At 34.6% G+C, this 26,753-nt stretch overlaps 1 protein-coding gene across 1 annotated transcript in view; it reads right to left on the reverse strand.

Annotated features, from left to right (window-relative positions):
- Positions 1 to 26,753, reverse strand: part of LOC128664413 (dynein axonemal heavy chain 3-like) — a 2,586,207-nt gene that overhangs the window by 1,332,156 nt on the left and 1,227,298 nt on the right. Inside the window, exons 41-43 of the mRNA XM_053719244.1 lie at positions 23,668 to 23,676; positions 19,151 to 19,327; positions 10,958 to 11,156 (exon numbers count right to left, since the gene is read on the reverse strand). Of these exons, the coding sequence (XP_053575219.1) occupies positions 10,958 to 11,156; positions 19,151 to 19,327; positions 23,668 to 23,676 (385 nt within the window). The remainder of the gene's footprint in view (positions 1 to 10,957; positions 11,157 to 19,150; positions 19,328 to 23,667; positions 23,677 to 26,753) is intronic.

The raw sequence follows: 26,753 nt of genomic DNA on the forward strand, positions 1-26,753 counted from the left end.
GAGATCCCAGTGCACAACTGAACAAGAGGAAAAATACATTAGAGTGTCTAGTTTGAGAAACAGATGCCTCACAGGTCTGCAAAGCATCAGCCTCAATGCCAATAGTAAAGAGGTGACTCCAAGATGCAGGCCTTCTAGGTAGGAGTTGCAAACAAAAAGCCATATCTCAGACTGGCCAATAAAAAGAAAAAGATTTAGATGGGCAAATGACCACATTCACCGTACAGAGGAAGATTGGAAAAAAGTGTTATGGTAAGAAGAATCTAAGTTTGAGGTGTTCAGATCATAAAGAAGAACATTTGTGAAACGCAGTCCAAATGAAGAGATGCTTTACACCATTTTTCAAGAATGGAGGAGGCAATGTGATGGTCTGGGGTTGCTTTGGTGGTGGTAATTTGGGAGATTTATACAGGGTAAAATTGACTTTGAAGAAGAAAAGCTACCACTCCATTTTGCAATGCCATGCTATAACCTGTGGATGGCACTTGATTGGAGCCAATGTCTTCCTACAACAGGACAATCACCCAAAGCACAGCTACAAACTATGCTATAACTATTAAAGGAAGAAGCAGTCAGCTGGTATTCTGTCTTTAATGGAGTGGTCAGCACAGTCATCAGATCCCAACCCTTTTGAGCAGTTATGGATGCAGCTTGACTGTATGGTGTGTAAGAAGTGCACATCAAGCTAATCCAACTTGTGGGAGGTGCTTTAGGAAGCATGGGGTGAAATATCTTCTGATAACCTCAACAAATTGAAAACTAGAATGTCAAAGTAATTGTTGCACATGGATAATTATTTGCAAAGTTTGAATAACACAAATATTATTTCACTTAAAATTCATGAATTCTAACCTTGCCAATGACTATATTTCATGTATGTTCAAACTAATTTCATGTATGTTTCTATAGAAAAAAAAGAAAATTGTCTAAGTGACCCCCAACATTTGAATGCCAGTGTGTGTTTGTGTATATGTATATATAAAATATATATATATATATATATATATATATATATATATATATATATACAATAGATACAACTCTATTTTGCAATCATACGGGCAATGAGGAGGTAGGATATCTGCAATTCTTTTCTCAAAAACATCTGAAGAAGGCCTTTGTTGTGATGGGAGATACATCGACTGTGGCCTTTCACAGGAGACCAATTGACCCATAGTCCTGTTAAACTGAGAATTGTGCTTCTTTAACCAATCCCAAAATCCCAAAATCCTTTAGCGAACTGAAAGTCCAGAAAATTGACAGCAGCCCCAGAGGCTTGTGAAGTTTTAACTATCCTTTTTTCCTGCTTTCTTAAAACTTTTATTTCTTAAAACTCATCTTTTATAAACTCTTTCATCAGACATTTTGCATGGACACAATTTAGGGAACAGCTAGCTACATGTAGAAATACCTCCTTATGCTTTTTCTTCCATGACATGAACTTTAATGCACAAAGAAAATAATTGTTTATTGGCAACTATCTATATATACATATACAATCCAGTATAGGGAAACCAACAGTAACTTCAAGCAATGCAATGCAAATACAAACACAGACAGGAGCTCACTCCAAAGTACATCCAATTAACAAAGGTGTCCGCAGCATAAGCTTCCAAATCTTTTCTTTATTTAGGGATGGATTCAAAGGTAAAAAAAATAGCAGTACCATTTCAGGTTATACACCCTTAGTCAAACAATGTAATACTGTTCACAAACTCTCTGTTTTGTAGCCACACAGGTTACTTAATTAATATAAACCGGTAGGTGTTTAATCAATTATAATACATGTTAAGGCCAGGTAACCACTCACCTACCCCAACTAGTGGTTGGAAGCAGCAATGATCACAACCTTTATAAAGGGATTTAGGGATTTTCTTCAGAGCTTACCGGTGGGAAACTATAACAAGTTGTATATCAAAATCATGAAGCAAAATGTAGCATGGGATTTACATGCAGTTACATTAGCAGAATACCACAGAGTAAAGAGGATCCCTAGGGGACTAAGAATTAAGAATGAATATTAGACCAACATTGATGACACAAAATAAAGAATATTGTGATAAATTCGAACGAATACTGAATAAATGCTGATACGATTTAATAGTATTAACAGTGGAATATCTGCAGAAGGAGATTACAGCACAGGAGATCTCTATCAAGCAAACTAAAGAGGAGCTCCGCAAAATATCATCAGCAGAGGTGTTTGATAAAACACTAAAAGACACAGATGAACTGATTGCTACAATTAAGAAGGATATACAAGAACGCAAGAAAAAGAAATTTGCAAGAGACAAATAGGATTACCTACAAGGTAATGTTTATCGTTGGTGGAACTCTGAAACTGGGAAACCGCATGATGTCACTTCCGGTGATCACAGACCCTGGAGGAGATGGTGGAATAGAGCCAGGAACACAAGTTTCAATACCTCAGGGGAGTCTTTTTCCGAGGACACCAGTGGAGGAAGCGACACCGGGGAGGGAGGAAACACCGGAGGAGCAGAATGGTTAATCCACCCAAAAAAGAAATTTACACCACGCAGTGGCGGCAGAATGAAGACACGCAACAAGAACCGCTAACAGGTAACATGCCGAGTGAAACACTTGTTGTTAATCCCTCAGGGATAGAGTTGAGCATTGATGAACTGAACCTACTTAATAAGGGACTCACCTTTTGCCCTACCACAAGGACTGACACCTTTGAATTGGAGATGGATTTACATTGATTCTTTAGAACTTTATGTTTAAAGGGACATTTTGGTAACATGAATAAACTAAGTGTGCAGCATCAACAAGCGAGTAATGTATTTTTGGCTAAAGAATTAGGATTAAAAAAGAAAAGCAAGTTTATGCCTCCACATAACAACAACTCTATTGAGACCTTTAATTTAGTATTAAATGATTTTGGGGTACTTAAAACACAACTTAAGTGTAAGCCTATTGTAGCACAGAATTGGAGTAAGGATGAATTTAACGCATTAGAAACGTTAAAAGAAAAAACGGTAATTTTGAAGGATGCAGATAAGGACAGGGCTACGGTTGTACAAAATAAGGGGAATTCCATGCAAGAATGTATGAAACAATTAGGAGATATACAGGTTTATTCAATCTTAAATTATGACTCTAAGCACAATATACAAAAAGAAATAAAGAATGTATTAGCAAATGCAGTTAAATTAGGATTGATTGATTTTGAACTAAGAGAATATTTAACAATTGATTACCCCATTACCCCTGTATTTTATACATTACCCAAAATTCACAAAAATACCAATACCCCTGCAGGGCGTCCTATAATAGCCAGTACAGATTCCATATTATCAAATATAGCAAAAATTCTTGATAAAATTCTCCAACCTCATGTGGAAAGTATATCTTCCTTTATTAAAGATACTGAAGACTTTATCAAAAAATTTAACAATCTTGAGCTGGGCACAGATAAGTACATACTCTACACACTAGATGTTCAAAGTCTTTACACCTCTATCAAACATGAGAGTGGTATTGGGTATGTTAACAAAAGTCCTGTTAAACACAAACACATACAGTATTGAACAGATACTATTCTTAGAAGAGCTATTGAGATTGGTCTTATTTTGTAACAATTTCTTGTTTGGAGATACTTGGTATCTCCAAACCCAGGGTACGGCCATGGGATCGAATGTTGCCCCCTCATACGCCAACATATTTATGGGAAACTTTGAAGACAAGCTTGTATATGAACATGAATTAATCTTACAATACGGAGCCACATGGTGGTGTTTCATAGATGATGTGTTTGGTGTATGGGGGGGCAACCTAGATACCCTTCAGAAAAAAGTAGAGTCAGAAATGTGAGTTTCTGGCTCCAAGAGCAGATTGCATTTATTAGCACTTACTGTCCCCTACATTAGGTATCAAAAACCTTGAAAAGGAAGAAAATGTGGGTGGAGCAGCGTGTATCTATAATTAAAACCTAACTTTTATTTCAACACTTAAAAAAAGAAATAATAACATACAATTAAAAACACAAATTCGCATAGAACTTAGAAATTGGGGTTAAATTGTACCCTTTATTTAGTATTTGGGTGGAGTAACGAAATGAAAGAGGGGTATCAGCGTTCAGATATTATAATACTGAAATACGGTTATCTGAAGAGCTGATATAAGTGTGGATTCTCTTCTATCTCTGACAACTACGTTACTGTATCAAATTATTGATGTGCATACGTATGGTGTTGCTCAGGGTATTATATCTCTCTGATAAGACTGAATAATGTACACCTCCTCTACTGGGCTTGTATATCAGATTGAGGAAATATAGTATCGTATTCAATTAAATTGATAAGAGAATAAACTTTTATGATTTAAGATTTAGGTGTTGTGTACACGTGCAGATGTAATTCTACTATATATGCTGGAATTCAAGTATTGAGAAAAAATGTATATATCTGGCTACAATGCGCTGTAGAGATAAATGCCTTTAGATAATGCTTAAATAGCAAATTTTATCTTAGTCCTTATAAGAGTAATAGGAGCATTCCCCTTATTTCTGGGGCATTGTGGTCTGTACACAAGCTGTTATATCTTTTCTCTTAATCTTGTTTAAGTAAATATATCTGCAGAATTAGATCATGCATATAAACACATACATACATATGCAGTTTGTTGTTTAACTCGTTGGTGCAGATACTTTGTATCAATAGTTGGTGATTATATAGGTTGATACTTGTGAACGATATCTTAATGTGGCAATGTAGCTTAGTTGTTATTGTGCTTCTTTTTCAACCTATTTTTTCTATTACATATGGATACTTGTGGAGTGTTGAAATTACAAACTTCAAACAGAGTAGTTATTGGTTGTATTTTTTGTAGAATCAAATCAATGTAGGGCTGATTACGCTTTCCCCTTAGTATATATATATATATATATATTGACTTTGACTTAATTACAGCTTTGTGTGATTCAATGTGTTATATATCTTTGTATATTTTTCTTGAATTTTCTTGGGAGTCACTACACTTGGCCTTATGTATTATTACTTTATTTACTGAAACTGTTGTATATGTTTGGTACATTCAGTAATATATCCTACTTGCTAGTGCAATATTTGTTCACAATATCATTTATAAATTCTTGTAGTTCGCTTGTATTATTCGGTAATACTGCTGACTGTGTAATACCGTAATGGTTTTATATATCTAGACCCTGATAGCTTGCTTAGATAATTTCACTCATTTTATAGAGCTCTTAATAATTATACTGTTGAGTGGACCAACAGTATAATTATTAAGAGCTCTATAAAATGAGTGAAATTATCTAAGCAAGCTATCAGGGTCTAGATATATAAAACCATTACGGTATTACACAGTCAGCAGTATTACCAAATAATACAAGCGAACTACAAGAATTTATAAATGATATTGTGAACAAATATTGCACTAGCAAGTAGGATATATTACTGAATGTACCAAACATATACAACAGTTTCAGTAAATAAAGTAATAATACATAAGGCCAAGTGTAGTGACTCCCAAGAAAATTCAAGAAAAATATACAAAGATATATAACACATTGAATCACACAAAGCTGTAATTAAGTCAAAGTCAATATATATATATATATATATACTAAGGGGAAAGCGTAATCAGCCCTACATTGATTTGATTCTACAAAAAATACAACCAATAACTACTCTGTTTGAAGTTTGTAATTTCAACACTCCACAAGTATCCATATGTAATAGAAAAAATAGGTTGAAAAAGAAGCACAATAACAACTAAGCTACATTGCCACATTAAGATATCGTTCACAAGTATCAACCTATATAATCACCAACTATTGATACAAAGTATCTGCACCAACGAGTTAAACAACAAACTGCATATGTATGTATGTGTTTATATGCATGATCTAATTCTGCAGATATATTTACTTAAACAAGATTAAGAGAAAAGATATAACAGCTTGTGTACAGACCACAATGCCCCAGAAATAAGGGGAATGCTCCTATTACTCTTATAAGGACTAAGATAAAATTTGCTATTTAAGCATTATCTAAAGGCATTTATCTCTACAGCGCATTGTAGCCAGATATATACATTTTTTCTCAATACTTGAATTCCAGCATATATAGTAGAATTACATCTGCACGTGTACACAACACCTAAATCTTAAATCATAAAAGTTTATTCTCTTATCAATTTAATTGAATACGATACTATATTTCCTCAATCTGATATACAAGCCCAGTAGAGGAGGTGTACATTATTCAGTCTTATCAGAGAAATATAATACCCTGAGCAACACCATACGTATGCACATCAATAATTTGATACAGTAACGTAGTTGTCAGAGATAGAAGAGAATCCACACTTATATCAGCTCTTCAGATAACCGTATTTCAGTATTATAATATCTGAACGCTGATACCCCTCTTTCATTTCGTTACTCCACCCAAATACTAAATAAAGGGTACAATTTAACCCCAATTTCTAAGTTCTACGCGAATTTGTGTTTTTAATTGTATGTTATTATTTCTTTTTTTAAGTGTTGAAATAAAAGTTAGGTTTTAATTATAGATACACGCTGCTCCACCCACATTTTCTTCCTTTTCAAGGTTTTTGATACCTAATGTAGGGGACAGTAAGTGCTAATAAATGCAATCTGCTCTTGGAGCCAGAAACTCACATTTCTGACTCTACTTTTTTCTGAATCATTGATTCTTGCATAAGCACTCCAGCAAGTACCCACTGTAAAATTAAATGTAGGTACAAACTAGCAGTCCCTATTCACGTGTGTAGTGCGGTTGCAATCTTTTGCGTAACCTAGATACCCTGTTGCAGTTTGTGACAGAGCTAAATCAGGCAGTAAATGGTATAAAGTTTACTTTAAACTGGCATGTTTCTGTAGTCTTTTAAGACACCAAGGTAGTTAAGAATACTGCCAAAAACTGCTTAGAATGTGATATACATATTAAATCTACTAACAAAATTAATCTTTTACACTTCAGCAGTTTCCACCCCCTAATCTTTTGAAATCCTTACCCAGGAGTCAGTTAATTAGGGTAAAAAGGATTGTTAATATGGAGGGAAACACTACAGACAGACTGCATGCTATGGGTAATACATTTTTGGACAGAGGATACCCTGGGGAATTATTAAATCAAGAAATTACTAAGGTAAATTAAATTAAAAGATCTGAGCTGCTTTCACAAACAAAAATTCAAGATAAGGATGATTGTTTGGTGTTTGTCCCTAAGTATGGTAGCCACAGTAAGAAATTGAGTAGAATCATACAGAAACATTGGCACATACTTAGAGACTGCAACAAAGACCTACCCTGCTTTAAAGACCCAGCTATTATGGCATACAAAATAAATTGTAATATTAAAGATATTCTTACAAAAGCTGATATAGGTAGCTAGTCTAAAATGGAAACAGGCTACATAACCAAGAAAAATTTGGTTTGCTATCCCTGTTTGGGATGCTCTAATTGTAATTCTTTAATTAAAGGAGATAAGTTTGCACACCCTAGAACTGGTCAATTGTATAATATTAGAGATTTCTTTACTTGTAACTCAAGTTATGTGATTTATCTGATAAAGTGCCAGTGTTCCAGGATTTATTTAGGAGAGGCCACAAGGAATGAACATAAATCCAACATTAGGCGCAATAATAAAGATGCGCCTGTTTCATCTCATTTCCTGGAAGCAGGGCACTCTATCAGCCAATTAAGATGGCAGATCATTGACCATATTAAACTGCCTATAAGAGGGGGCAATAGCGAATTATTATTAAAAATAAAATAATTGTTTTGGATATCTACACTTAACTCAATGAGGCCTTTTGGAATGAATAAAGATAATGATGTATAAGTATTCATGTAGTTCATTCAATTCAGTACAGTGTACAAAGGTATTTTCCTTAAAGGGACACTAAACCCAATTTTTTTTATTTCATGATTCAGATAGAGCATGAGATTTTAAGCACCTTTCTGATTTACTCCTATTATCAATTTTTCTTTGTTCTCATGTTATCTTGATTTGAAAAAGCAGTACTGTAAGCTTTAGAGCCAGACCATTTTTTGTTCAGCACATGGGTAGAACTTGCTGATTTGTGGCTAAATGTAGCAAACCAATCAGCAGCTCTACCAAGGTGCTGAACTAAAAAATGGGCCGGCTCCTGACCTTTTATTACTGCTTTTTCAAATCAAGATAACAAGAGAACAAAGAAAAATTGATAATAGGAGTAAATTAGAAAGTTGCTTAAAATTGCATGCTCTATCTGAATCATGAAAGAAAAAATGAGGGGTTAGTATCCCTTTAATGTTTTTAAACTGCTTTTTTGTATATATTTTCTAGTTAATAAATTGAGCTTGTAGTACTCATGATTTACCATTAGATGGGGTAGGTGAGTGGTTACCTGGCCTTAACATGTATTATAATTGATTAAACACCTACAGGTGTATGTTAATTAAGTAACCTGTGTGGCTACAAAATAGAGAGTTTGTGAACAGTATTACATTGTATGACTAAGGGTGTATAACCTGAAACGTTACTGCTCATTTTGTACCTTTTGAATCCTTCCCTAAATAAAGAAAAAATTTGGAAGCTTATGCTGCGGACACCTTTGTTTATTGTATATATACATAGAAACATTTGTACCAACAATAAAGTTTTTTGTTGTTGGTATTTTTACATTATTTTTTGTCAGATGGTTATTAAAAAAAACATGCATCATTTTAAATTAGAAATGTGCAACATTATTTCATATAAAAATATGTGTAACACTTACCATCATTTGCATTGACTTTTCACCAGACATCTTTTGAAGAAAACCGGAAAACAACATATGAGGATAAAAACAAACAAACAAAAAAAAACAAAGAGAACATAATTAGCATTCAGTGAATCTTACCTCCTTCCATATCGGACTACAATCATTTTCAAGCATGTAACAGTGAATATGTTTATTTGCTATTATTATAAGATCCTTAACTGTTCTGCAACTATTGTACTGCAATTCATTGCTACCCTTACAAACATGGTTTAATCTAACATAAGGGTTTTTTTCATAGAAATTCTTATATTACCAAATATATGACATTCAGCTAATTGAATAGATTTATACCTGAATGTATTTACAAGCTAAGCAAGCAAAAGTATATTTTTATTGAGACTAAACTGGCAGTTCATAAAAGATGCAGTGGTGTGGTTCTGAAACATTTAGCAAAGAAAAGTCTCATTTAAGGTTTAAAAATGATGTAAAGAAATTGTCTAGAGCTGTGAATTCAGGAAACTTTAATTATTGGTGCAAAACATAATATTACAGCTACAGACAGAATCCTATTAAGATTGGAAAATCCAATATCTCATCTCAATGGCTTTTAATTGATCTCTGCACATATTGTGATTGCTGTCTAATATCTTAGATGTTTTCACTGCATAGAGAAAATGTAAGAATATTAACTAAGTTAACAGGTTTTCTTTTCTATGTTGTAAAGTTTAATCCTCACCAGCATAAACAATCTAATGTATATGTGTATATATATATATATATATATATATATATATATATATATATATATATATATATATATATATATATATATATATATATATATATATAGTATAAGACTTTAAACCTTAAAAAATCTCTGTATTTTAGAAATAAGATTGTATACTATATTTGTTAAAATCCATTGAAAAATATCTAATTATTTAAAAAAAAATAGTTTTCAGAAATTTCTAGTAGAACAGACAACATCCTCTACCCCACATAGGATGGAGAAGGGCAGCAATGCAGTGATATTTTTATAGTGGTGTTTCTGCCTTTCCTGCTGCTCCAAGGTTTTCAGAGCGAAACAAAAGCCAGAAAGCAATAGAACAATTAAAGAGTATTGCCACAGCCTACCTATCATTGGTGGGTGACCCTAGGAAACATTCTTATTTTAGGAATTAGATTAGTTTATACAGAGAGAAGATGTGCTCACCAGAGTTCTAGGGCAGTCTACACATACGTCAATGAAAGAAAATGTTGTTAAGAAGTTACAATATTTTCACTGAATATTTATTTGACTGGCAACCAGTTTAGCATACCGGTTTAAAGTTAGTTCTGTTCAAACTTTTAGTCTTCTAAAAGGAGTAGGTTTTTGTTTCATATTTATATAATCCCTGATATGGCTTCAAGGGGCAATGCATCCTGTGAGTTTTTGGGGGCAGCTGTTTGCACTACCATATTGCGTGGGAATTATCTGAACAGCAACAACTATACTTATCACCATAATTATGGCTTTTTTTGTGCCTCCATTACTGCATCAAGTTGTGCTGCCAGCAATCAATTGCATTCTTGCTGAAGCTACCACTGTGGCTGCAGATTGGTGGTTATTTTATTGCTGAACCTGATTAATTACTTCTTGTTACTTGTAACAGCCTGTAGTCGGGCCTTAAAACATCTTCCATGTGAGAAAACAGTTTGTTTTTCGTGTCAGTGGATTTTGTACCTCACCTTGGACAGCAATTGTGACAATGCAGCAGCCAGGATACATATACAAAATAAAATTTCAGTGGTATATTAAAAAAAATAGGCTGCTTTACCACTTTAGCCATAACAGGAATATCATCATCAGAGCTGATTAACCGTAGTCTGGTTATCATTCAAATAAACATTTAAAGCAAATACTGAATTATCTCTTTTACCAACTTTTCTCGGAAGCTAATATAGTATGAACCACTGTATATCCAATTTTAACATATCAGAATTCCATTTATGAATATAAAACAGTAGAGATAGTAAATATTTAGAATAATACAATGTTTAGTATTTGATAATATTACTATGAACTGAGATATCATGGTGGGATTTAATAAGAAAAAGTGATAAGAACAAAAAAAAATTAAGAAAAATGTTATCAATTAATTTGCTACTATTTTTTTTATATATTTGTATAAACCAACTAATATAGCAAAGCATGTCCTACCTTAGTACATTCTTCAATGTTTGTAGGCGTTATTAGATCTTTCCATGTACACCATGATGAAACAAACATCTTCTGCAAGTACACAATGTCATAGATACTCTGTCCTTTGGGTAGTTGTGATGCCCTTGGGATTTGGAGACCTTTTGGCTTTGGATAGTTGGATTCCTGGTCACATATACTTTTTAAGAAGTCACTAAAGCTGAAAACAAAATGTATTTTATACTTTTAGTCTTGATTTTTTATACATTATTTGACTTCAAGGCAAATCTAATCCAGGACCAGCATTAACGCTATTAATATTAATTAATACATACTAAGGGGCCGTATGGAGCTTGATGCCCCTGTTTCCATGCAAGCCTTTAGACCGCTGCTCTATAACTTGTCGCCTGCTCTGAGACCGCAGACAGAAATCAACCTGATCTAATAGTCCACTAACTATTTGTATTTAGTGTTTGACTCCTTACTTTCCCAGACTATTTCTTATATTTTTGTGTGTGTTTTCCTTATATCTATAAACAAATTCTAAATCACAATGATATACCTTTTGAGCGTGTTGGATCCAGGGTCAGTGAATTGCCATCCTGAATGAAGAGGACTACCAAACCATTTTGCAGCACTGTTCAATAGCCTCTTGTATATGTCTTGTTGGTTTAGGGTTCATCCAACAGCAAAATAATTACCCAAAACATCCATCCAGGCTATGTCACAACAAGCTTCAAATCATGGAACTGCCAAAACAATCTCTAAACTTAAACCCTATCAAGCTGGTTTGGGCTAAATTGAACAGAAAGGTCAAAGCAAAGACACCTACAAGTGACATATATTTGTGGGAACTTCTATAACAGAATAATATTTCATTTTCATTATAGACAGAATGTCACAAGTGCATTCGGCTTTTATATCAGCCAAAGGTGGCTATTTTATTGAGGCAAAAAATTACATTACATTTGTTTCCATGATTGTTTTTTTTTTATCTCCAATTGATTAATTGTTCTAAGCTTTAATTTCAAAGTACATTAAGAAATGAAACTGCCTACATTTCAATAAACAATTGAAAAATGGAGGTGTTCTAAAACTTTTGACAGGCAGTGTATATTTCTAATGCAAATCATCGGAACAGAAAACATACATTGTCAAGATATCTTAAAGAATAGATTTCTATTCAGCTACTTACTATACACTCTAAACCTCCATGTAAAATATTACATAAACAGAAAAAAGTGCAAAATGACAAATTTTAAGGAGCAGTGAAGAATGAACTCTTGACATATCAGAGGTATTTTAAAATAAGCACAGTTTAGACTTACTCATAAATTCTTAAATATTAAAACAAAAATGTTTACAAGATCAATATAAATAACATTATTTTTATACATCTATAAATCCATAAATATTGGTATTTTTTTTAATAGAAAAAAGGCTTGAAATGTCATTTTTTTAGCCCAGACAAAGTAGACACTTATGATAGAAACATTTCATATGATAATGAATAGAATTTGTCTTATTAGCATTTTTTGTATGAAAGCGCTTTTGGGCTAATGCTTTCTAAATGTGTTTTATGTCACTATCTGAATGCAAGACAGCCTGACAGTGTGCATGGTATTTCTAATAGTTACACGCATAAAACAATTTAATGGATTGTTGAAATAGGCTTTGAAAAAGCTTTTGTGTTGTTTACTCCATCACAATGGAATAAGAAGCTATAACACTGTAACTACGCATTTTATGGCCTTCCACACCACAGTATTTTTAAGAGATAAATTGTGCATGTGTTGAGTGTTTTGTAGGTCTGTTGATGGACACAATCTTTCATATCATAACTTTCCACTTTCAGCACTAAAATGAGCCATTACTTGAGCTTGTAAAGGTTTTTGTTGAAAGACTTTTTACAAAGTTTGCCCTCATCAGAGAACAACTATTGTCCTTGATTTATTTGGTAAAGAAAAGTTTTTGTTACTAGATATTCAGTAATTAGGTTAAACACATTTTTTGTTAAGAGAGAAAAACAATTCTGGCATGCAATGCAATTATATTTCTGTAAGTTTATGTGACCACTAATTACTCTGAAGTTATGTTAAAGCAAATACATTTTCATATATTTTGATATATTAAAATAACATTTCCATAACAAGGGGTTATTATCTTAAGATGAAGGGTAGTAGGTTCTAAAGTAATTTGATTTATGGAATAAAAGTCCATTAGAGGTAGGAAGGACAAACAATATAGGGGACTTGGATAGGCATAAGGCTATTCCATGAAATAAATACATTTACACTTTTCAGACATTTTGGAAACACAGACAAATATTTTGCAGAGTAATCAGTAATGCATAACATCATTTGCATATGGTTACTACAAGAGAAGCTTTGGAAGCTAAATTGTATTATTAAAAAATATATATATTTTATTGCAAAACTTTCTTTTACTACTAACAGGAAAATATATAGAATACTTGACAAAATTAAAAAAGAGTGGACAGGAAAGAGCAAAAACCTGTAACCAATAAGAAGGCTAGTCTGGAAAATATGCTACAGATGGACCAATCAGCTGTAATATGTTTGCCATAAAATTACCAAAACACTCCACAGCCCCCTCTTTCTTGCTTGATGCTCTCAGTCATTAAGGTAATCCTGATATTATGACAAGTTCAACCATTTAAGAAAATTAAATATCAGCTGTTCTAGTAAGCATTACTGTTGATCTTAAATACATAACTCTTGATCATATAAAAGTGCTTCTAGCCTACATATTTGCTTACCTGATCTCTCTAAGTTTCCCTTTCTGGTCAGTAGAGTAAAAACTATGGCCTAGATTTAGAGGCTCCTAACGCTGGTATTTGGAGCCAGTCATTAAAGGGTCTAACGCTCACTTTCCAGCCGCGACTTTTCCATACCGCAGATCCCATTACGTCAATTGCGTATCCTATCTAGAGTCGTGGCTGAAGTGAGCGTTAGAAATCTAACAACAAAACTCCAGCCGCAGAAAAAAGTCAGTAGTTAAGAGCTTTCTGGGCTAACGCCGGTTTATAAAGCTCTTAACTACTGTGTTCTAAAGTACACTAACACCCATAAACTACCTATGTACCCCTAAACCGAGGCCCCCCACATCGCCGCCACTCTATTAAATTTTTTAACCCCTAATCTGCCGTCCGCACGCTGCCGCAAGGTACGTTACACTTATGTACCCCTAATCTGCTGCCCCTAACACCGCCGACCCCTATATTATATTTATTAACCCCTAATCTGCCCCCCTCAATGTTGCCTCCACCTGCCTACACTTATTAACCCCTAATCTGCCGAGCGGACCGCACCGCTACTATAATAAAGTTATTAACCCCTAATCCGCCTCACTCCCGCCTCAATAACCCTATAATAAATAGTATTAACCCCTAATCTGCCCTCCCTAACATCGCCGACACCTAACTTCAAGTATTAACCCCTAATCTGCCGATCGGAGCTCACCGCTACTCTAATAAATTTTTTAACCTCTAAAGCTAATTCTAACCCTAACCCTAACACCCCCTAACTTAAATATAATTTAAATCTAACTAAATAAATTAACTATTATTAAATAAATTATTCCTATTTAAAGCTAAATACTTACCTGTAAAATAAACCCTAATATAGCTACAATATAAATTATAATTATATTGTAGCTATTTTAGGATTAATATTTATTTTACAGGTTACTTTGTAATTATTTTAACCAGGTACAATAGCTATTAAATAGTTAATAACTATTTAATAGCTACCTAGCTAAAATAATTACAAAATTACCTGTAAAATAAATCCTAACCTGTTACAATTAAACCTAACACTACACTATCAATAAATTAATTAAATAAAATACCTCCAATTACCTACAATTAAACCTAACACTACACTATCAATAAATGAATTAAATACAATACCTACAAATAAATACATTTAAATAAACTAACTAAAGTACAAAAAATAAAAAAGAACTAAGTTACAAAAAATAAAAAAATATTTACAAACATAAGAAAAATATTACAACAATTTTAAACTAATTACACCTACTCTAAGCCCCCTAATAAAATAACAAAGCCCCCCAAAATAAAAAAATGCCCTACCCTATTCTAAATTAAAAAAGTTCAAAGCTCTTTTACCTTGCCAGCCCTTAAAAGGACCTTTTGTGGGGCATGCCCCAAAGAATTCAGCTCTTTTGCCTGTAAAAAAACACATACAATACCCCCCCCAACATTAAAACCCACCACCCACATACCCCTAATCTAACCAAACCCCCCCTTAAATAAACCTAACACTAATCCCCTGAAGATATTCCTACCTTGTCTTCACCATACCAGGTATCACCGATCAGTCCTGGCTCCGAAATCTTCATCCAAGCCCAAGCGGGGGCTGGCGATCCATAATCCGGCGGCTGAAGAGGTCCAGAAGAGGCTCCAAAGTCTTCATCCCATCCGGGAAGAAGAGGCGATCCGGACCGGCAACCATCTTGATCCAAGCGGCATCTTCTATCTTCATCTGATGAGGAAAAGCTCCATCTTGCAGACCTCCGACGCGGAACATCCTGCTGGCCCGACGGACTACCGACGAATGAAGGCTCCTTTAGGGACATCATCCAAGATGGCGTCCCTTGAATTCCGATTGGCTGATAGGATTCTATCAGCCAATCAGAATTAAGGGAAGAAAATTCTGATTGGCTGATGGAATCAGCCAATCAGAATCAAGTTCAATCCGATTGGCTGATCCAATCAGCCAATCAGATTGAGCTCGCATTCTATTGGCTTGGATGACGTCCCTTAAAGGAGCCTTCATTTGTCGGTAGTCCGTCGGGCCAGCAGGATGTTCCGCGTCGGAAGTCTGCAAGATGGAGCCGTTCCTCATCGGATGAAGATAGAAGATGCCGCTTGGATCAAGATGGTTGCCGGTCCGGATCGCCTCTTCTTCCCGGATAGGATGAAGACTTTGGAGCCTCTTCTGGACCTCTTCAGCCGCCGGATTATGGATCGCCAGCCCCCGCTTGGGCTTAGATGAAGATTTTGGAGCCAGGACCGATCGGTGATACCTGGCATGGTGAAGACAAGGTAGGAAGAGCTTCAGGGGCTTAGTGTTAGGTTTATTTAAGGGGGGTTTGGTTTAGATTAGGGGTATGTGGGTGGTGGGTTTTAATGTTGGGGGGGGGGTATTGTATGTGGATTTTTTTACAGGCAAAAGAGCTGAATTCTTTGGGGCATGCCCCACAAAAGGTCCTTTTAAGGGCTGGTAAGGTAAAAGAGCTTTGAACTTTTTTAATTTAGAATAGGGTAGGGCATTTTTTTATTTTGGTGGGCTTTGTTATTTTATTAGGGGGCTTAGAGTAGGTGTAATTAGTTTAAAATTGTTGTAATATTTTTCTTATGTTTGTAAATATTTTTTAATTTTTCTTAACTTAGATTTTTTTTATTTTTTGTACTTTAGTTAGTTTATTTAAATGTATTTATTTGTAGGTATTGTATTTAATTAATTTATTGATAGTGTAGTGTTAGGTTTAATTGTAGGTAATTGGAGGTATTTTATTTAATTAATTTATTGATAGTGTAGTGTTAGGTTTAATTGTAATTTAGGTTAGGATTTATTTTACAGGTAATTTTGTAATTATTTTAACTAGGTAGCTATTAAATAGTTATTAACTATTTAATAGCTATTGTACCTGGTTAAAAAAATTGCAAAGTTACCTGTAAAATAAATATTAATCCTAAAATAGCTACAATATAATTATAATTTATTTTGTAGCTATATTAGGGTTTATTTTACAGCTAAGTATTTAGCTTTAATTAGGAATAATTTATTTAATAAGAGTTAATTTATTTAGTTAGATAAAAATTATATTTAACTTAGGGGGGTGTTAGTGTTAGGGTTAGACTTAGCTTTAAGGGTTAATCCATTTATTACAGTAGCGGCGAGATTCGGTCGGCAGATTAGGGGTTAATAATTGAAGTTAGGTGTCGGCGATGTTAGGGAGGGCAGATTAGGGGTTAATACTATTTATTATAGGGTTATTGAGGCGGATTAGGGGTTAATAACTTTATTATAGTAGCGGTGTGGTCCGCTCGGCAGATTAGGGGTTAATAAGTGTAGGCAGGTGGAGGCGACATTGTGGGGGGCAGATTAGGGGTTAATAAATATAATATAGGGGTCGGCGGTGTTAGGGGCAGCAGATTAGGGGTACACAGGGATAATGTAGGTAGCGGCGGTTTACGAAGCGGCAGATTAGGGGTTAAAAAAAATATGCAGGTGTCAGCAATAGCGGGGGCGGCAGATTAGGGGTTAATAAGTGTAAGGTTAGGGGTGTTTAGACTCGGGGTTCATGTTAGGGTGTTAGGTGCAGACTTAGGAAGTGTTTCCCCATAGAAAACAATGGGGCTGCGTTAGGAGCTGAACTTTTTTGCAGGTGTTAGGTTTTTTTTCAGCTCAAATGGCCCCATTGTTTTCTATGGGGGAATCGTGCACGAGCACGTTTTTGAAGCTGGCCCCGTCCGTAAGCACCGCTGGTATCTAGAGTTGCAGTGGCGTTAAATTATGCTCTGCGCTCCCTTTTTGGAGCCTAACGCACTGAAAACGCAGCCATTCTGTGAACTCTAAATACCAGCGGTATTTAAAAGGTGCAGGGGAAAAAAAGCACGCGTAGCTAACGCACCCCTTTGGCCGCCAAACTCTAAATCTAGCCGTATGTTTTTTTTGTCTCCTTTGTTTTGTTCTCATGTAAAGATGAACATATTTACACCATATGATCATTTAAGCAGCCCTCCTCCTTTCAATACAAGTGAACTAAAAACTGTTTAAAGGACACCTAATAAATCGCATATGGTTTTAAAAAAAACTTTGCTGTTTCAGATACAGCATATCATTTTAAACAATTTTTCAATTTACTGCTATAATTAAATGTGCTTTGTTCTCTTTTGCTTTTGTTGAAAGTGCAGCAATGCACTACTGGGAGCTAGCTGAACACACAGGGTCAGCCAATGACAAGAAGCATATATGTGTAGCCAACAGTCAACAGCTAGCTCCCAGCAAAGCGTTGCTGCTCCTGAGCCTGCCTATGTATGCTTCTCTACAAAGGATACGAAGATAATGAAGCAAATTTGATAATAGAAGTTGGATTTTTTAAAATTAAATATTCTATCTGAATCAGGAAAGAAAAAAAATGAGTTTGTGTCCCTTTAAAAAGAGTAAATGTTAGCTTTACTTTTTATGTGATTTTAGCAAAAGAAAACTCAAACAAGTAAATGGGACAACTGTCAGTAGAAGCCTTATAAAGCTACAATGACTCCTACTCTACTATTAGCATTTAGCCTTTATACCACGTTTAGGGCTAGATTACGAGAGTAGAGCGTGAGTAATTAGTGGTAGATTGCGGCTCTTTGCATGAATCGGAAATAGCGTGCGTTTTATTTGTTGAAAGCAAATTTTTTGCTTGAGCACAATAGAATTTAACAGGCTTCAGGTTAGTGTGACTTCAGAGCTTTGGTCAACTGTTACACAAGACAAAATAGTGGCACATCAAAAATGCATTCAAAAGTACAGTTACAGTCATAATAACACTGTGTGATAATAATTATAAAAAAATACATTAAAAAGTTATAGGGGCTCAAAGATATGAGGTCTCAGGTGTTAGAGAAAAAAAGGCAGATAAAGGGCTTTAACATAGAGATACATACATATACATGTCTAAATATGTATATGTATATTATTTTTTGTGTGCGGTGGCTTTACACTCGCGTGCAAACTTTTTTCTTTCAACTTATTTGAGCGCACAAGCAGGAATGCTAAATAGTGCTCCACTTGTAATCTACTTCTTAATCGACTGGATGAATTTTTTTTTTTTGTTGTTAAACGGATAAACTCTTCCAATCAAAGTCTATAAGAGCTAAATCAAAATAAAGTAACAAGCCGCTAAATAACAGTTTAAGATGTTTTAATATATACATTTTGCATGTAGATTATTTGAAATGAGTGTACTTTCTGATGCATTGAAAAAAATGTTTAATGTTCCTCTGAATAAAATTGGAGTCACCCCATTTTATAGAATAATTTTATAAAATTCCTTAGAGTTCTGGCTAAATAATTTTTACTTTGTTCTTGATTTTTAATCATTCCTATTTGTAAGAAACAAAAACTGTAATAACCAGAATAGAATCTGGGAAATTGCTGTTTAAAATAGTAAACTCACCACTGTTTTGATTCCGAACTAAGAATTCCACCAATAGACCAGGTAACAGCAAAGAAACCATAAGCCACCAACAAAATGATAGCTTCGTCCTTCCTTCGTTTACTAACTGCTTGATAACTTTCTGTATTTGTCTCATCTTGAATATCAAAAACCTCTTCCTCATTATCAGCTGCAGAGCTAAAAACAGAATGCATTTATTAACATATAATGTTAACATCCTCTTTATACTATCAGTACATTCAGGTCAATAAATGTTCAACACTCAAGAAAAGTGCTTAAAATGTTTGGTTTGTGGATACTAAAGCCACATAATTAGTTTTCTGTTATTTATGCTTTGCCCTCTGAGAAAAATAAATGTATGCTCACTGCAAAATAACTCTTAATGTCCTACTAAAATCATCAAATTGTAAGGTTTTTTTTTCTCTGACAGTTTCTTTGCTATAAAATAGAAAAACTACTGCAAATTGCAATTTTTTAAGGTTCAATGCAGAAAATTGACTGTGATTCAAGATTATCTGCTTTGCTTAGAGGATTATACCTCAGCCCCAGTAGATTCAAATGATTATTGATAGAATTCTGCAAATTAGGATAGGCTAATAAAAAATTACATAGCGTGCATTTCATTTCAAATCAGAAACCAACTCAAATTAAACAGTGAAAAAATGGAATTTAATTTATGAGCCAAATATATAAAGCAAAAGTGTTACATTTATCAGCAAGATCATGTAATATTTCTTGCTGAAAATATTATTTAGATACTTTTGTTTACCACCTATCAAAACAAAAAGATTGCTGACCAAGTTTAGACTATATTTGCATACATAATTAAACAGCATAACTTAAAATCTAAAGATGCTGGGACTGATTTTAACTCATTTTTGTTTAATTCAACTTAGAAAAAGTTTGATAATAACAAAGCCTTTATTGCAATATTCATTTTCTATTATCTACATTGACATAGTAAAATACTGGGTGTCTGCTATCTCTGGTCTGATTTGGGAATGTAAAGAACAAAGGCCCTTTTTAAGATGCACCTTTGTAGTCATTTTTTTTTCTTATTAAATAAATATTTTGCTGTACACATGGTCCATTTCTTCATTTATTCTAAATTCTGGCACAAAGTTCACAAAAAATGTAGGTGAGATGACCAAACACATACCACATATTAATAGAAAGATAAATCATTTTTGCCTGCAAGAGAAACATCACCTTGAAAGTAAAGATGTTAATGGTGTTTTAAAACAGCTATTCCTTTGAAAATGTCTGTAGCCTAATTTAGAAGAAATTCTTTCCATGTCCACGTCTTATTTTTATATAATATGTTAACAAAGAGCACCAATGTGTGGGAAGTGAGAGTGAAATGCGTTAGGGAACACATTCAATAACTGTAGTAAGTATACCTGCATTTGCTTTTAAAGTTGCCTATCAATAAAGGATATGTTTTATACTATTTCACTTCTTCCAGGGCAGCATTATTCGCTAGCAGCCGAGTATCATATATAGGAGTTCTCAGAGAAGCTTTGACATATTGAAAGTTGGTTCAAAATCTGAGTAACAAAACAGGTTTTCAGACTTAGCCAACAGAGGAAGATTGGGAATTCTGTCAACTACAACGTACCATTTATACACGTTCTACAGTCAAGTTGTCACATTTTTTATTTTTTATTTTTTTTTTTATGAATTTTTTTTTTTATTGTGGTTTTGCATAAATGTATATATACAGAAATAAATGGTACATTCTTCATAGAACACAATACCATGGCAAGTAAGTGATATAACAAATAAGAGTAGAAATACATGGCGCAGAATAAGCTTCTGAAACCTCGGGTTTATATAGATAATAACTTTTACAGATGACTAATTAGCCAGTCTCATGTGGACCTTTTGAAATAGGGTATGTAGATAAGTTATATTAGCCATAGCAACGACCCCAAAGTCTCCAATCACACCAGGGGGTTATAAGCAAATTATCAGTGGGTAAGCACCGCTTAAGTTAATAAAAGATAAATGGAAGATAAAGTAATATCTAAGTGAACCAAAAAGATAAATAAACAGATTATCAATACAGTACTTGCTGAAGATATAAAGGGACTGTAATATTAAGGGAGAGGCGTTTTAAAGAATAGAGGGGAAATGGGCTTTTATATGAGATACTGTCAACAGGATGAGATCTAGAAACATATAAAAGTAGTATTACAGAATCCCCAGTAGGGTACAACATCCTCTCTGCTTTCTAATATTAAAAGACACATTTTTAAACACAATAACCCAAAATGTATTAATAAAGTATGCTAACATCAATAAGAGATAAAGAAATCAAATTTGCATACCATTCTGGGTCATCCATTTCAGAATGGGCATATCTTATTGGGATGGATAATAGGCTAACCCCCCATGAGTCATATAGTTGTGTAGTCACATATGTGGCCACACTTGGTCCTTAAGATATAATAATGCCAAATAAAATATAGGATCAGTACTAGTCAAAGGCATAAGGGGATATAAAAGTAAAAGAGATACACTTTTAGGGGATAGAGCAGTTATGAGCCCTCGCATGAATTATTGCAATATCCCAAATAAGGTGCACAACTCTCCCTCCTCTCCCTTGTTATAAATGGCATACAATTATAAGCACAATTACAAATAAAGAATCAGTTAACTATGTTAAGATTAATGAGTGGTAGAGGAAGCAGCCTAGCATGATTAACACTTTTTAATGTGATGTGTGTGTATGTGTATATATATATATATATATATATATATATACACACACATACATACATATACATACATACATACAAACAAATATGCCATGTGAGTGGTTTACACACATACACATTTTACAGCCTTACAGTCTACAAACTTTGTTGTCAAAGTGCCTTAAAGGCTGTAAATCACAAGTGGAAGCTTGTAATAAAGAGCAGAGCAACTAGTCCCACATAACCTCCTCACCTCCAAGGCCTTTATAGAACAAAAACATTCATCCTGAAGCAGAATTTAACACCTTGGCTATCAAAATGCCCTACAGCACATAAGTGAATACACTGCAACCCTCTCTGGTAGCCAAGGGTTAAAGTGCTCTGCTTGTTATGTTGTTATTCTAGGCAGCATTAGAAGCCTTGTACAGTCCTAACCTGTTGTTCTGAAGCTTTCATTCCTCAACAATAAGTGTCTGCTATACATCAGCATGGAGCTTGGCTGTGTGAGGCAACAGAAGTACGGAAAATAAAAGTGAAACTAAACATGTCTGGCGAAAATGGGAGGGGTTTAGTTTTAATCTTTGCCCCTCTCTCCTTAATGGCTCCCTCAACTGCTGTAACATATTCCCAATGAAGCACTCTACTCTGTAAGCACCTGGAAGTACAATTCTTACTAAAATGAATGCCCTCACAAAAAAAAAGAGCAGAGCAGCTAGTCCCACATAACCTTTCTTTTTACACTCAAGCATGCTCTTAAGATCTCTATTTTTCTTAAGAAAATAGAGATCTTAAGAGCATGCTTGCTCCTACTAAGTTAAGAGGGAGGAAAGAAATGGAAACAAAATTAGTACAAGGGGGGGATCTAACAATGACAAACTGTGTTATGTGCCCTCACCTAAAGCCAGGAAATAAGTTTTTTAGTTCAGATAATTCGAAAGAATTCCAGGTCAAAAGTAGATATACATGTTTGAGTACATATGTGGTGTATCAGCTGAAATGCAAACGCAATCTTATCTATATAGGGCGCACGAAAAGAAAGGTCAAATACAGATTTAAAGAACATTTGACAAACATAGAAAATAATCTAGACAATCATAGTGTGCCTGTACATTTTAAAATTGCTCATAACAATGATAAAAAAGATTTGGAGATCAAAGTAATTGAGTGGATACCTCCTAACATCTGGGATACTAATAGACTCCTGAAACTTAGGCAAAGGGAGACATTCTAGATAAAAGAACTAGACTGCCTACAACCAAAAGGGTTAAATGTGGATCTAGATATCCAATCATTTTTAGTTTAATATTTATCTTTTTTGCAATATAGGAATTTTTTTACTAATATTCTATATAGGGCTATACCCCATAATGGATAAGTAGACATCAAATTTGGGTTATCAACTGTAGGATATAATGACTTTTATTGTGTAATATATATGTTTTTTATCTAAATTGTTTGATATAGTAACATTTTAATATATTGAATGTTTTATATGGTTATTATTTTAACATAAGTTTTATAAGTTGCAATTAATTTATGTATCAGTAAGGGTTTTAAATTAAATACTTTTAAAATTCGTATAGAAGCTAGAAAGGGAAAATGGCTTTACTTTTAATATGGAAGATTTCGAGGAAAGGGTTAACAGATCATGTGTTTATACAACAGATCATGTGTTTATACAACAGCCTATTTAAGGAGCATTTCCCATAAGGCTCAACACTCTTGAACATGTTTCTAGTTAGAAACGAAATGTACGTTGAGTTTGTTGCTTTTAAACAGGTTTCAGTGAGGCTACCGGGTTCACAATTATGTGAGTACTTGGATGAGCTGAGAAACCGTGCTTTACTTTTACTTCATATTTATTACTGTTTGGCGGTTGTATATGTAATACATTATATGCAGCTTTGCACCCTTCTGGACTTGCGATATCCCACATACTAAGACCTGTCATAGAAACAGCGTGTAAAGTACACTGACAATTGGATCAGCTGGGAGCATTTAGAAGGAGGCGGACAAGTGATACGTCAGATGCCGAAGCAAGCTACATAGTTGTATACAACTGATGTGTAAGGTCTATATGTTTATTCTGTAAGTTGCACTCTGGGAAGGGGCTATTTAATACATTTGTACTTATCATCTACACTCAGATGCGTGTTGTGCTTCCCTGTTTTCTTGTTTTTGTAAACAAGCTAGAAGATTGACTAAAATCACTAGTGGCCTGCAAATAGAACTTCAAAGCTCTGACCACATCCAAATTATGGAGAAGCTTTTCCTTAGGACAATAAGAGGGAATAACAATCTCATGATTGATTTTGTCAGAAGAAATCAACTTTAGCAAAAAATAAAACTTAGTTCTTAAAACTGCCTTATCTTGATGAAAAACATCAAAAGAAATAGCCAAAAGAAACAAGATGTTCCAGGACAAATCATGCATTGCTTCAAAGGGAGGAACCAGCAAAACTCTTAAAACCAAATTAAGATTCCATGGAAGAGAAATTGGTTTAATCACAGGTTTAAGGTTTAAAACATCAGAAGAAATAGCCAAAAGAAACAAGACCTTCCAGGACAAATCATGCATTGCTTCAAAGGAAGGAACCTGCAAAACTCTTAAAACCAAATTAAGATTCCATGGAAGAGATATTGGTTTAATCACAGGTTTAATCCGGATTTAGGCCTGGACAAAATTAGGAATTTCCGTATATTTAGCAATCTTCTTGTGATACAAGAGGGAAAGAGCTGAGATCTGGCCCTTTAAAACTAGCAGATAAATCATTATCCAAACTATCCGGGAGAAATTGAAGAGTGCCAACTGAACCCCTGTTCAACACACCAGGAAATAAAAGCCTTCCAAACCTTGTGATAAATTTTCCTTGTCACAAGTTTACAGGCCTAAAACAATGTTTCAATGACAGAATCAGGAAAACCTCTCTCCGTTAAAAATAAGCAATTAATCTCCAAGCCATCTCAAGTTCAAAATGAACTTTGAAACAGAAATCGTGATGCAGTGGAAGAGGCCACAAAAGACAACATCTGCACCAGATCCACAAACCAAGTCCTTTAAAGCCAAGCTGGAGCTATCAGGATTACTGATGATACCTCCTGCTTGATCCTGATTAAGGCCAGATGAAACAACAAAGGAGCTACTAGAGCATCCACAAACTCTGCTTGAGGTTTCCTGGACCTAGCAAAGTATCTCGAGAGCTTGTTGTTAAAATGAGAAGACATCAAATCTACTTCCAGAATACCACACAGGTCTACAATCTGACTGAAGACTTTGAGATGAAGAGCACCTCACTGGAGGAAGGGATTTGTGCCTGAGATATAGTTTCCTAAAGTTCTAAATTAAAAGCAGGCAAAGGATATAGCCTTTGAAATCTTTGAGCAGTATTAAAAGGGATACCAGGCTTGGACCCCTCTCTAGAAATTATCTCATAGATAGCAGTTTAACAGACTTATCCATGGGAATCTTAGAATCCTAAAATCTTGTTCTCTTAAAAGAGATGGAAGGTGTTTAAGCTTAAACAAAAAGAGGAAGATTTAGTTTCCTGATCAGAGACTAAGGGCCTGATATTCAAAACCTCAATGCTCAGGTGAGATGATATAAGAAGTCTCGTCAGTACAGCGAGCCCCTAAAAAAATTTAGACATAAATTTTATCTTGAGAACTGTTTATGTTGTTATGTAGCCTTCTTAATGTGACAGAAACTCCTACATTATAATACAAGGTCTAAAAAAAAAAATTGCAAAGATTTTGCTTGATTTCTCTGATTTCCAGCAAGGTTTTGTTAAATATCAGACCCTGACTCTTGATCATCTGAAAACACTTTACCCACAGAGGATTTATCACCATGGCCTGGAACATTCAGCTTAACAGACTTAGACTTACTTAAATCAGATAAGCTAATAGAGGGATTATCAGTAACAGCCTTCTTACACTTACTTGGAGGAGGTATGGTCGTCAACATCTCAGATATAGTAGAGTGTACAAAATCTTTACATCCTTCAGCAAAATCTGAAGAACTCCCTGAATAGAACAAAGAGAGGGAGGACAGATACCCTTAGAAGCAAGAGCAGCATTAGACTGAATTGAATGCATATGACAAACCGTACATGGTTTGCAAAGCTAAGCAGGGGGAATTACATCAACCAGTTTGCAAAAAATTCACTTAATATTAGTAGGGAAGTGTTTAAAGGATCTAGCTTCTGAGGTACTAGTATTAACAGAAGATGGGACATGATCAGTATGCTCCCTAGTGAAAAGAGATTAACAGGAATGAGAATGAGCACTAACTAAGGCTAAACATACAGATGCGCACAAGTGACTGAGAATGCAAAAAATGAAGCACACAAAACAAATGACGCGTAAATGTCAAATAGCACACCTTCTGCAGCAATCGTGAATAACCAACGGGCAAAAATCCTGACATGTGCAATCACACGGACGTGTGAAAAAAAAGGAGCGCACAATCAAGCCTAAACGTGAAAAGAACCGACGAGCAAAATCAAGCCAACACAACAAAAAAACAAAATGCACAATCAAGCGAATGCATGAAAAAAAAATTACTTAATGCACCTCAAAGTCTACATAGGGTGACATAAGGTACCCATATGAGAGTCACCCGTACTACTGGACATACCATAAGCAGAAAGAACTGCTTCCATTAGATAGCCAATCCAGTTTCCATATATGACAGCAGATGATCTACTGTAAATATATATATAATATTAAACCAACAGGAGAAGGCTAGGGACTGGTCCCCACAACACCTTTGGCAGGCCTTTTACTAACTCCCATAGGGTGTTCTTGTGCCACAACCCATAATCCGAAAACATCTCTATGTCCAAACAGTAGCTTTTTGGGGGGAAACTAGGCCTCAAACCAGTCTGAGAACATTTCTCACAAAC

The sequence above is a fragment of the Bombina bombina genome, chromosome 6, assembly GCF_027579735.1.
Source record: "Bombina bombina isolate aBomBom1 chromosome 6, aBomBom1.pri, whole genome shotgun sequence".
NCBI lineage: Eukaryota > Metazoa > Chordata > Amphibia > Anura > Bombinatoridae > Bombina > Bombina bombina.